At 54.8% G+C, this 11997-nt stretch overlaps 1 protein-coding gene across 1 annotated transcript; it reads right to left on the bottom strand.

Moving 5' to 3' along the window:
- Positions 1-1079: 1079 nt before the first annotated feature.
- Positions 1080-11564, bottom strand: MREG (melanoregulin). The gene is made up of 5 exons (XM_038182478.2): positions 11431-11564; positions 9108-9267; positions 3935-4025; positions 2622-2785; positions 1080-2296 (listed from the first exon to the last, which is right to left on the bottom strand). The coding sequence occupies exons 1-5, from the start codon at positions 11520-11522 to the stop codon at positions 2177-2179; spliced, it is 627 nt and encodes a 208-aa protein (XP_038038406.1). The 5' UTR covers positions 11523-11564; the 3' UTR covers positions 1080-2176.
- Between the last annotated feature and the right edge of the window lie 433 nt (positions 11565-11997).

Here is an 11997-nt window from a genome sequence, read left to right as displayed (position 1 = left end):
AATGCACCCAAAGCTTGTGATGAGTTTAGTTGGGAGATTTTTGTGTACCTGTGTTCCAGGTGGTGCATCCTCTACTGCCCATCTCTGGAGCACAGCCAAAGCCTTGCTGCAAGACAAACTGAGCCAAGCTTCCTTCTCCTGCCAGCACAGCAAGGAGCCCAAATCCGAGCAAACCAAAAGGAAAAGGTGCGTTTCTCCCTGGTAATTTCTATGCAAATTGGAAAAGGCAAATTACTCTCTTCATTTTGGGAACTGAAATCCAGTTCATCAGTCTGCACATGCACGAAAGACAGGGTGTTTCCTGCAGAGATGGACAGAATGACCAGCCTGAGCTTGGACCTCTGGGTTACTGCTGGCTTTCACGTTTCAAGTTGTCAAATTTCTTACATTCACCATCCTGACACTTAACCAAAGGCTATTCTGCAATATTTGCCCTATCCTCTTAGCCAGATTTGGGCAGAAGAGCTGGGATTGACACAAGGTGACCAGTACATAACTTGGTGCACGAGTCCCTCAGCCTGGTCACTTCCCCCTACATCACAGAAGGGAGCCCAAGGCCGAGGAGCACCTCAGGTGGCTTTACATAACACGTAGAAGTACAAAATGACAATATCCCAGGGGCTGCCTTTTGCATGGTGGTGTGTACCTTGGCAAGGGTTTGCTCAGGCTGCCGGATCTCCCTGTTCTGCAACAAGTTTGTTCAGACCAAACCCTCCAGCGCAAGAGTTAACGTGCACTAGGGTTTGTTTATTTTCTATTAAACCATGGGAGGCTTTCCAAAGTGCAGCTCAACATTCGCTAAAAAAAAAAAATAGAAAAAAAAATAATCAGTGGGAACTGGGCACTGAGCTCCAAATCCCATTGAAATTCATTTCAGTCCCCATCATCTTCTACAGAGGCTTTGGGTCTTAGGCTGGAAAATGACCTTTCTCTTGCAAGTCAACAGGTAAGTTGTTTAAGTGTGTAAAGAACAGGTTGCAGAAGCCCACGCTCTACAAATACCTCAGCCCTTTTGCTATCAGCAGGCGAGATAAATGTTGTTTCCTGAATAGGGTCAGAGAGAGAGCAAGAAACCTCGCTTTTGTACCATGTTTTGTTTATTAAATTCAGTTCTCATTGATGTCCAGAGCTGAGAAAAATGTTTCCCAGGAAGACTGACAAGCAGAAACGTTTCATAAATATATATATATATTTCAAACTCTGTAGGTATAAACAAATAAAAGCTCTATATTGCTGTTTTGGGAGGTCCTAAGCAACCAGCATTTTCTTCTGGTCCGTTAGCAGCAAACGTGGTAACCAGTGATGAACTTCCACTTCTTTTTAAGTGGTGAAATCCAGTGTTTTAAAATTATTGCTCATTATCAGACACACACACACACACAAAGATACGAAGGGTGTCCATTTAACATCTTCATGAAGAGCAGTGACCATATCCCCCGACAGCACGTGCAATTTTGTGGTGCTGTTCCTATTGCAATCAAGACCCGAACTTTCAGAAATGAATGGAGACGTCGGTGTGACCAGTCTGAGGGTGTCACAGGAGAACATTTCTCAGCAGGTCCCACCACGGAGCCTCCCTAAAATCTACCTTTGTTTACAGCGTCGGGCTGAGCATCCCTCAAGGGAAACGCCTCCGAACTGCTCACTGCTGGGGTCCCAGCACCCAACTGAACGAGGCTCCAGCCGTGAGCTCCTCTCCTGCAGGAGCTGGGACCAGCCCAGCGGGGAAGAGGATGAGGAGCAGCACGCAGAGCAGTGTCCCGAAGTTGAAGACGACCGAGGTATTTTCCCTTCCTTGCCGGTTCTCCTGGATGGGAGGGCTGAGGGAGGTGGCTGATACCATGAAGGGAGCAACGTGGCTCTCCTAACCGGAGACATCCCACCTTTTTCAGCTACTGGGAGCAGCAATTCCCCCTGTGCCCACCAGCCGGTGGCCCCCCACCAGGACAAAGCCGCAGCAGCTCCTGCTCCCTTCTCCTGGAGCACCTTGGGGTCCACCAGCCCTTTTCCCATACCCTCCCCACGGAGCACCCCCGGCTCTCAGCTCTGCTCCAGGCAGCCCGCTCGCTTCTCGGCAGGGAAACAAGGAAGGGCACTACTCGTGCTACAAGCCCTTGGCAGGGAAACTTGGTCCCAGGGGAGGGAATCCCGCTGTAGCACCAGCGAGGCGTGCTCCTCAGGCCATCCCGGCGGAGACCTGCTTTTCATCCACCCGTTCCACGCTGGCCCTCTTTGGGTACACCACGCTGGCCATCTTGAAGAACTCATCCGCAGCGTCCAGAGCTATGAGCCGGTCCTGCCAAAGCAACAGGGTTTTACAGTCAGTGCGAGCTGCCTGGTCAGGGTCCTCCCTCCGTGGCTCTCAGGTTAAGCCAGGCGTGAGGTCTAATCTTCTCCCACCTCATTAACAGGCTACGAGAGCACCCAACTGCACAGCACCTTTGGGAGCAAGTTGATGGTGCTACAACACGTCTCCAAGGAGCTACAGGCGCAACATCTGCTGGGGATGCCCCAGATGCCACCAGGTACTTGAATTTCCTTCCATCTACCTGCTCCCCTGTGCATGAGCCCATTTTCAGAGCTGGGGTGGCAGGGAGGGAGGCACACTCAGAGCTACTCACCACCACGAAGAGGTAGCGCTCAGAGAGCTGCCAGCTGGTCGGGAAGATGTTTGTCTCTTCGGACAGCTTTAGCAGGATGTCCCGGGCTTTGCCCATGTTCTGAGAGTCGCTGATGATGCTGAGTTTGGTCACGGACAGGAGGGAGTCTGCTTCCTTCTGGAAACCTGGGGAGGAGACGTTAGAGAAAGGAGCCAAATGTACGGAGAGCAGGGGCCATCCCTGAGCACTAAATGCCCTTGCCAAGTTCCTCGTTCCCCCTCCACCCCGGGCTGCTGCTTTCCCTACATACTAAAACAAACCAGAGTTTTCCACAGCAAGCTCCATGGCTGCACTTGGGGCAGGCACGAGCTTGCTGCCTGGAGAATAAATATTCAGAAAATTCAAAGCAAGTAGCTAGTTTTCCACAGGAGGGCCGCGATCGCCCCACCCAAACCCTGGGTGTTGATTCAGCTCCTGATGTAAGTGGTGCAAGAGCTTTCAGGGCTGGTGGGGCACCCCAGTGATTACAGCAGTATGTGGGTGGTAAGTTGTAAGTGAGAGTGATAAAAAACCTCTGGCAGTAGTGAACGCACGTGAGATTGTTCCCGTAGCAGTCAGCATCTCTTATAAGAAAAGGTACCCAGGGAAGGAAAAGGGAGGAGGATGAATCAGGGCGGTGAGCACGTAATCGCTACCACTAACTCAGCTCCAGGGAGCTGGTGGTGATGCATCTTATCTGAAAATGTTTTCAGAGAAAAGAGCGACGGTCTTATGATTAAAACACAGGTGTAGCTAGTGCAATATAGCAGGTTTCGCTTCTGCTTTCACATCACTTTGCTACGGCCAAAAGATCCCAGGCCTTGAGCCTCCCACCCTTTGCAAACCAACTCTGGAGCCACTGCAGATGTGAGGGAGATGTGGCTGCTCGGGAGGGCCTTTGCCAATGACCAGGGACAGATTCAGGACCTGGGAGAGTCTTTCCCAGCATGCAGGGATAGATGTAGGGACCAAGTGATCTCTCCCACGTGTGGTCTGCACAGGCTGTGGAGCACCCAGTGGTGTGAGCCAAGGAGGAAAAGTAGAGGTATCTGTGATCTAATCTGGAAGGAATATTCGTTTCTCCCTGCTTATCTTGTTTATAAAACACGGGGGGAGCTCCCAGGTAGTCCTGCTAAGCTTGCAGAAGGGAACTAGACATGGATGACTTCGCATTGCTGGGCTTGAGGGGCTCTCCTGGACCCCTGCCTACTGCTGGCCATGCTCCCTGGGCTTTCCAGTCGTGGGACCTCTCACTCAGCACCACAGAAATGACATCGTTTTGTCCTTCAGCTTACCTAAATCCTCCAAAATGTGTTTCCACCTGCTTCTCACTTCTTTCCGGGTTTGCCGTAAGGTATAGATGTCATAGTTGAGCTTCTGCCATTCCTGCAAAGCAAAGAGATAAAACATGGTCAGGCATTTGCACATGGGGGGTGGCTCTGCTGCTTTTCTAGGAATTTGAGCTTCTAGAAATGAAGCCAGAGCTAAACCAGTGACACTGGCAGCGAGGGATCTCTGTGAAGGTCAGTGGCCAGGCCTCCGTTGCCTCTGGGAGAAGTTATGCTGAGCAAGGAAGGATATTTTAGCTTGGCTTTTGGCACAGCATCTCCGTATCTCCTTAGCACAGGCTGAGCAGGCTTCCAGTTCCCTTGAGCTGGGGTCACAGAATTTGGCCTGGGTGTTGCTGGCGGCCAAGGTGGGCTCCTTGGTGGGACGGGGAGAGCACGAACCCGCTGCCGTGCTTGGTGCTGGCCATGGTGGTGCTGTCCTGGATGGGGAACGACACGAACCAGAGCCCTTTTTTACCCCAAACCCTGACACCCCAAAACCTCAGGCTGTGAAAACACCTTAATTGACCCTTGCAGCTTGAGAAAGCAGGAGCACATAGTAATGATTACCTTCTACAACCTATTGCAACACCTTGTTCCCATACCCGTGTGGTTAAACAGGCACAGCACATTTCTACTAGCTGCTGACAGCCTGCAGAAAACTGAAAGTGGCTGCTGTGCATGGTCACACACACACGGTGTCCTCTCCAAAGGGCTCAGCCCCCTGTTTGGCTGCTACCTGGGGCAGGCAGGGCTTCAAAAGCACTTGGGAACAATAAAAATAGAGGCAGTAAGTACGCACACGGGGAAGGATGCATTGACAGCAGCGTCCACGCAGCGGGTTGGAGCATCGCTCAGATCATTTCCTCGTGCTAACAGCCTTAATTAGTCACCCTGCTGAGCAGCAGGCAGCACGGGAGGACTCCTGCAGAATAAACGGGTGCTCATCTGTGCCGCCCCCCTGGGATTCTCTTCCCTGGGTTCAGGGGGGTGGTGAATATCCACGGAGGCAGACTGCATCAGGAACCCCACTGCTTTTCCAGCAGCTGCCACCTTGCAGAGTTCCCTTGATTTGGTAAAGAGATGGAGATTCCGAGATGGAGATTTCTTGCAGATTTCTTGCTTGCTTTCTTTTTTATTTTTCTACTGATTTTTCCCCAAACTGGCCAGTATGCCATGGCTGCTGAGAATTAAATGCCTGCAGGAGCAGGAGCAGGAGCAGGAGCAGGAGCAGGAGGGGGTCAGGCTGCCGAGCTGGTGGCTGGGAGGGAGCCGTGACGCTCCCTGGATTCAGGGCAGCGTGGCTTCCCCCGTCTATTTTTGTTCTGAGGGAATCTAGGTTACGGCTTCCTTGCACATCCTGCTTCCTGAGCTGCTCCATGGAGCGAACCCAGTCCCTGAGGACCTCGAGCACTGCCTTGCCAGGGGAGAATTTGGGCAGTGTGCGACGGAGAGGCTTTGGGACCGGAGATGGTGCTTATGAGCATCACCTCTCCCTGCTGTTTGTCACCTCTGGCTGCCCTCCAGACGGCACGAAGGCTTGACAAGCAGGGATTATCTGGGTGAGGCCGGGCGATGCCCTGCTCTCCACCAGCCTCAGAAACCACCGAGCTCTCCCCTCAGCGCAGCCGTCCTAAATGCAGCAGGGGGCTGCCCGCTGCGCTGCTTTAACGCAGGAATAACAGCAGCTTTCTACCCCCAAAATTAATCTAAAAGAGCCTCTCCCTTTAGCCACACAGCAGAGGAAGAGCAAATGCTGTCTGGCCCCGTGTCTCCGCGCAGGAACAAGCAACATCAGAGCCGAGAGCAGGCGGGTGTTCCCCATGTGCATCCCTGAGTCACCAGGAGGTGACCTGCGGTGGGGCCGGGCGGCATCACGAGGCCGAGGATGCTCCAAACCCGAGGGCAGGGAGCTGGGGCTCGTGCCAAACCCTGCACTCCCTCGGCCCTCGCTGCTGCTGTGGGGTGTTATTTCCTCCTGTTTTCAGCAGGGCGAGCAACTCGGAGCTGAGCTGGAAGATGAAAACGTGGCTTGGAGGGCGCTCCGTGACTCCGGAACGAATGTGCCAAGGAGCAGGCAGGCGCCGCCGGACCTTTCATCCCTGCTCAGATGGAAATTTTCTAATTAGCAGGGAAGTTTTCTTCATGTTGTCAAAGCAACCCCCTAGCGAGGCCATTTCCCCTATTCCCTTGCAAGCAATTCATCTCACTGTTCTGGTTGCTATTTTTGTAGGAAATGGGCTTGAAGCACAGTTATTAGTGAAAAACTGCAAAAACCCCGGGCCAGGGAGGTAGCGCCCTGCACCCAGGGGTGCTCCTGCTCTCACCCAGCATGAAGAGGCTGAACAAATACAAACACAGGCACGTTCATACACTCAGCCATCATCCCACATCTCAGCTTGTCTGTTACCACTGGAGTCCCACAAACAAAGTCCCATAAAATGCTTCTCTCCGTATTAGCGGGCTGCCTGCTGGAACAGTGCCTTGCCAAATCACACCGTGTTTTCCTAGAGGTCCTCATTTCACCTCCAGATTCGGGCTTTTATTTCACACCACAACAGGTTTGACACCGCCGCAGGAAAAAAAAAAAAAAAAAAGGCAATAAAAGGCAATTTTCCATGTTCGAAATGTTGACCCAAGCTGTGATGAGCTTTGCCAAGAGCTCTGATCTCACCCAGGGTGTCGTGGCGCCTGCCCCCAGAAGCTCGCTGCCCTGGTTCAGCAAGGAGCAGCCCTGCTGGCCTTACACAAGCCAAAGGCACAAGGAATTTGCACCAGAGCTGCCAAGTTTCATGAAGGGAAGGGGCAGGGAGGAGAAACACTGAGCTGGACGTGTCCGAAGTCTCCGCACAGTGAGCACAGGAAATCGCCGCCTTGTGCTGCGCCTCCAATGTTGCTCTGTTGTGATTACACACGGGGAGGTGCTCACCCCTCACCAGCATCCTCCACTTGCACATGGGCTGCAGCTGCTCTTTCAGAAAAAAAGCCTGTCTTGATGCAAAGACTTGCCAAAAAACGCTTGGATAGGCAACCAGTGCAAACAGGCTCCTCCGAGGATGCTTACAGGCCACTCTTGGGCACCACGTGGAGTTACCAGGCGATTTCCACCATCCAAACCCTGCAGGCTTGCACAAGGAACAGCACAAAGGAGGAAAACTTTTTTTTCATCTGTTCATTGATGCCCAGAAGTTTACACCCCAGGCATCACCACCAGAAAGCTCGCTATGCCTCAGCACTGGTCATTCTGCTGGCGATGGGGCGCCCGGGCTTTCCCCTGCCATTGCATCCTGGCCCCCCGCTTGTGTCCTAGCTCGCAGCACTTGTCCCTCTGCGTGCAGTGATTTTAAAACAGAAAATGCAACAGAAAGCAGACGGGGGGTAGATCGAGGAAAATGCAATACGGGTTTGAATGGCGCGGTGGTGTCACGGCACCACGTGGAGAGAGCTGCCCTTTGTGGCCCTGCCAGCCCCTGTGCTAGGAAATCACGGCGATAAAGGTGGGAAGGAAGCACGCAGTGAGCGCTCCGCACGCTGAAGTTACATCCAGGGGCAGAGATGCAGGGGTCAGTTCTCCTTTCGGTCCTATTTTAACTGAGATTGAGCAGACGGAGGGATGGTTTCGTGACGCCTGTGCTCAGCATGAAGCAGCAGCCCTGGCCCGTCCCCTGCCCGCGGCATCTGCGCGCTCCCCGAGGCCCAGCTGCCAACAGCAGCTCCCAAAGCAGCTTACAGCTTTCGCAGGCCAGCCCTGTTTTGCAATTAGACTTTTCTCTCTCATTAGGAGGAGAGGGCGACACAATCTGGCCTAGTTTTCTTCAATGCTCGCTGGAGAGTGAGGAGAGATTTCGGCACCCGGGGCCGGCCACAGGAATGTTGGCTTCCCAGGCCAAATTCCTCCCTGTCCTGGCACCAGGAAAGGGCTGCAGCTGAGGACTACAACAGCTTGTATATCCTCGAGTCTTTGTTTTAAGCAAATTACAGCACCTGGATGGGAGGCAGGAGACCAAAGCTAAGCAATGTGCATTGCGTGCCTCAGTTTCCCTCGCTGCAGAGCACGTGCATGAGGCACGGCCCCACGCTGCAGCTCATGCAAACCTTCAGAGTTTCCCCAACCACTCTGCACTGCAACAAGCTTGCAGGTCGGCCTGCTGCCATGTTCCTCGGGCTTTTTTATTAATCGTGCTGCAACCAAATTGTGCAGTTGTTTTGGCACTAGCAGGAGCAGAAGCACTTGCTTGCTTGCCCCCGACTTACACTCACATCTGCAGCCCCAGCGAGGCTGACACACAGCACTCCTTCGCCCAGGGAGCCATCATTTAGCACTTAGGATACCGTTTTATAGCTAATAATATTTTTTTTAATGACTCCTGCCTTATAATGGGCCTTAAAAGGCTGAAATCAGGCACTGTCACGTGCTCTCCTTTGCTTTGGACCCTGAAGTCCACCCCACTCCACACCCAGCCCCTGAATGGAGCTGTCCTCCTTTCCTTCAACCCCATTAGGCTATGGAGAAGACAGAGTGGGGAAGGAAAAGGGTATTTTGGTATTTAAATCTTTTCTTTAATCTCAGCCATACCTTCCAGTGAAAGCTTTTTGGTTAAGGGGACTGTCTCACAGTGGGGAGGAGTTACGGTCTCGTGGTCTCTTGGATGAAATGGGATTGTGCTGAAATTAAACGGGAAGCCTCCAGGCTTTTCTGAAAATATTTTGGAGTCTGAAAAGCAATCAGAGAGGGGGAAAGGCATCTGCATTTGCTGCCGCATGGACCTAATCAGGCCGCCGAAATCTCCTTTGCACAGAAGTGCTTTGGGGAAGGAAATGAAGGCTGCAAAGCAGTGTTTATGTAACAGAGATGATTTTTCCCTTCTGTGACGTGCCAGTTCTCCACTTCTTGGTAATCGCCCTAGAACCCATTGGAGAAGTGTCTAAGGCAACATCTCGCTGCAGCAGCAGCTCAGCCCAAGGCACTGACGATGCCATGTGAACCTGGGATGCAGCCACCGCAGGCAGAGCTACCGCCATCCCATCCCAAAAAACCCAAAACAAGCAAGTATCGGACAAAACCCGTCCTGGTGAGCTAGGAAATAGGGACAGCGACCCCGGTGCTCTGTGAAGCCCAGGGCAGGTTGCTCGTCCTCACCTCGGAGTCCTTGTCCAGCTGGCTCCTGCCCACGATCATGTTGTACAGCACCCGGTCGTCGTCCGCCTCCGTGTGGGTCACGTCGTGCGGGGTGCTCCACAGGTTCTGCTCCTCGTCCCGCGCCAGCGTGGCTCCGAAGGAGGCGTAGGGGTTGTTGTTGCTGCAGAGAGGGGACACGAGGCTGTGTCAACCACCCAAGCATCACCCTGGCCGTCCCAAAATATCCCTTCTGTGAGCTTCCATCTCTTTTCACAGTGTCTGCACCTGGTGGTAGTGCATAGTTTTTTATAGGGTTGTTTAATTCTGCAGGGACACCTTTTGCAAGAAACCCACCCGGCCAAACCTCGGATAGCACCGCGGGCGCTTTACCCATGACATCAGGGCATTGCAAGGGGTGCTAAGAGGAGCTCCAGCGCATGGATAAGACAGCACAACTCGCATCAGCATTCCTGCAGGAAGCTTAATTAGGCTCAGCAAACCAAAAACCTGAGCAACAGGTAACAAGGGGAAAGATAATCTCTTACAATCTCCCATTGCAGCCAAGCAAACGAAGGTAAGGGTGAGGCTGTGGATGGCATAACTCAGCCCTGCCAACACGGGCTCGCCCAAAGTGTCTTCACACCCTCTTGTCCCTGAGTGAGTGCTGTGGATGGATCAGGAGGCGTTGTGGGGACACCAGAGCAAGTACCCAGCCGTGCCAGGAGGGTTTCTGTGATTTTTCCAAGCCTCCCCGCGGGGCACACAGCATCCCAGCCCACGGGGCATCACTCGCATGCCTCCATCACCATCCTCCTGCCCTCAGCGGGCTTCCTCCTACTCACGGAGCCACCTGCAGCCCTCAGCACCCAGCTCACCATGAAAACATTGTTTGGTAATGACGCTAACACGCCTCAGCTTTTACGAGGTGCTCTCTCACAGCTTGCAGGGCGCTTCCCAAAGCATCTTCATTTCCAAACACTGCCCAGGAGGCAGCCCAAGCAAACACAGCGGGCAGCAGCGGGGAGCACGGGCACAGAGCAAGCATCCCCTGAGCATGCCATACTGCCAAACATCACCGAAACTGAAGGAATGGGGGAAAAACGAGCACATGAAGGGCAGCCTGCAAGGCCAGCTGCAGCAGTCTCCATGGGACCGGAGGCATTAACGCTTCGCCCACAGGTTTCTTTCCCATCATCGCTTCCTTCTCCGAATATCAGATTTATGGCTTGGGCAGATTAAGGTGAAAAGTCGCGGAGTCAACATGCAGGGAGCTATCCCAGGGCTCCCAGCTCCCAAGGAGCAAAGAGCTGAAACCCCCCCCGAGTCACTCCCTCCAAACAGCGCCGCGATAAAATAAACAGCGCCGCGCTCCCGCGAGATCCCCACTTCGAAAATAAAACCCCAAAGCCTCCCATCCAGGGACAAGCCAGTGATTAGGCTATTAGGTTAATTAACGAGGCCACACTTGCGCAGCAGCAGGTGCCTGTCAAATGCCCAGCATTTGTACATCCCTGCTTACAGCCAGCAACACGGGATGGGTGCGGGTGTAGGAAGGCGCGCCGCTAAAGGTGCACGGCCACGCTTGCACGTGCGCCGAGCTCTCCTTAGGTTAATGCCAATTTCCTGGGCTGCAGGCCCCATGCTGGGGATTATCCCCTTCTTACTGAGGTAACCGCTTTAGCAGCGGGGAATCAGGGCGCCTCCACCCCGCCGGCAGCTCCCGTGACTCCCCGCTCGCTAAATAGGTCACCCCGCGTCCTGCCAGCCCCCCGGCCCCCGCGGCGCTGCGGGAGGACGGAGAGGTGCCACGCACGGGGCCACCTGCAAGGTGCAAACCCCGATTCTGCGCGGGCACGGGTCTGTCCTCCTCCCAGCCTCCGAGCCTGACAGCAAAGAAAGGAAATCTCACAAAACAATAAAATAAAAACCAGCGTGCACGCTGCTCCGCGCCACGGCGCTGCAGGGGCTGTGCCGCCCTTGCCCACCCCAGCATCCCCAGCCCGTGGGGTGCGGGGTTCCCCAGTGGGACCCCCTCGTTGCTCCTCACCCCACGGGGACCCCAACCCCGAGGCTCGGCCCTGCAGTTTCCCCAGGGGGAGATGCAGCTGCAGCTTCTCTCTCAAAACCTTGTTCCATTTGTTTGTCCGAGACCCCAGCACACACAGCGGCATCACGGCACAGGGGGCGAGACCCTGCACGCAAACCCCCCACCCCGGAGCCTCCCGCGGGGTAAAAAACAGCAAAAAGGGTGACAAAGATGGGAGAAGGCAAAGAGGGGCTGGGCTCAGAGCATCCCCCTGGCCCTGGGGCCGCAGGGATGGGGATGGGGAAGGGGGGCACTCACCTGAGCAGCGGCTCCTTCTCGGGGGCCGCTGCCTCCCCTCCGCAGCAGCCGCAGCAGCCGCCCAGCGAGCGCAGCCAAGCCCCCAGCCCCATGGGCTCCTCCAGGGAGCCTCCTTGGGCTCTGCTCGCTCGAGCTCTGCCCTCCCCCGTCTCCTCAGCGCCTCCCCAAGCCCTTCCCCGGCTTTGGATGCGCTCCTCCCGCAGCTTTCCCACGGCCTCAGCCGCTGGGAGCCATCGCGCTCCTGCGCCGGAGCCTGGCGCGGCCCAGAGGCAGGCAGGGAGGCGAGGGGAAGGCGGTGCGCGCTGCTCTTGCTCTCTCCCTCTGCTTCATTGCAGGGCTGCGCCGATCCACGATCATCCCCTTCCGGTGAATTATGGCCACTTGGCTGCTCGGGGAGCGAGGCTCCCTGCCTGCACAACACGGGCCTGAGGTGTGAGCAGCGCCCAACGCCTGAAAGGAGCACGCTGGATTTGGGGAGCCGAGTGCACCCGCAGACACCCCAAAGGTTATTCCCCACCCAGGACCGGGCGCTGTGCCCGACAGACCCACGTTTGGGGCAGAAGCTGC

Source organism: Anas platyrhynchos, chromosome 7 (assembly GCF_047663525.1).
Source record: "Anas platyrhynchos isolate ZD024472 breed Pekin duck chromosome 7, IASCAAS_PekinDuck_T2T, whole genome shotgun sequence".
NCBI classification, from domain to species: domain Eukaryota; kingdom Metazoa; phylum Chordata; class Aves; order Anseriformes; family Anatidae; genus Anas; species Anas platyrhynchos.
Note: the sequence above shows the minus strand (reverse complement) of the source record. Positions and strands in the feature narration are given on the sequence as shown.

What these genes read in the sequence shown, in the direction of transcription:
- MREG (XM_038182478.2), bottom strand. Translation starts at nt 11,522, where the DNA reads ATGGGGCTGGGGGCTTGGCTGCGCTCGCTGGGCGGCTGCTGCGGCTGC. An exon ending in ACACATTTTGGAGGATTTAG is followed by an intron (nt 2,786 to 3,934) that starts GTAAGCTGAAGG and finishes TCTCCTCCCCAG; the next exon opens with GTTTCCAGAAGGAAGCAGAC. An exon ending in AGCGCTACCTCTTCGTGGTG is followed by an intron (nt 2,297 to 2,621) that starts GTGAGTAGCTCT and finishes TTGCTTTGGCAG; the next exon opens with GACCGGCTCATAGCTCTGGA.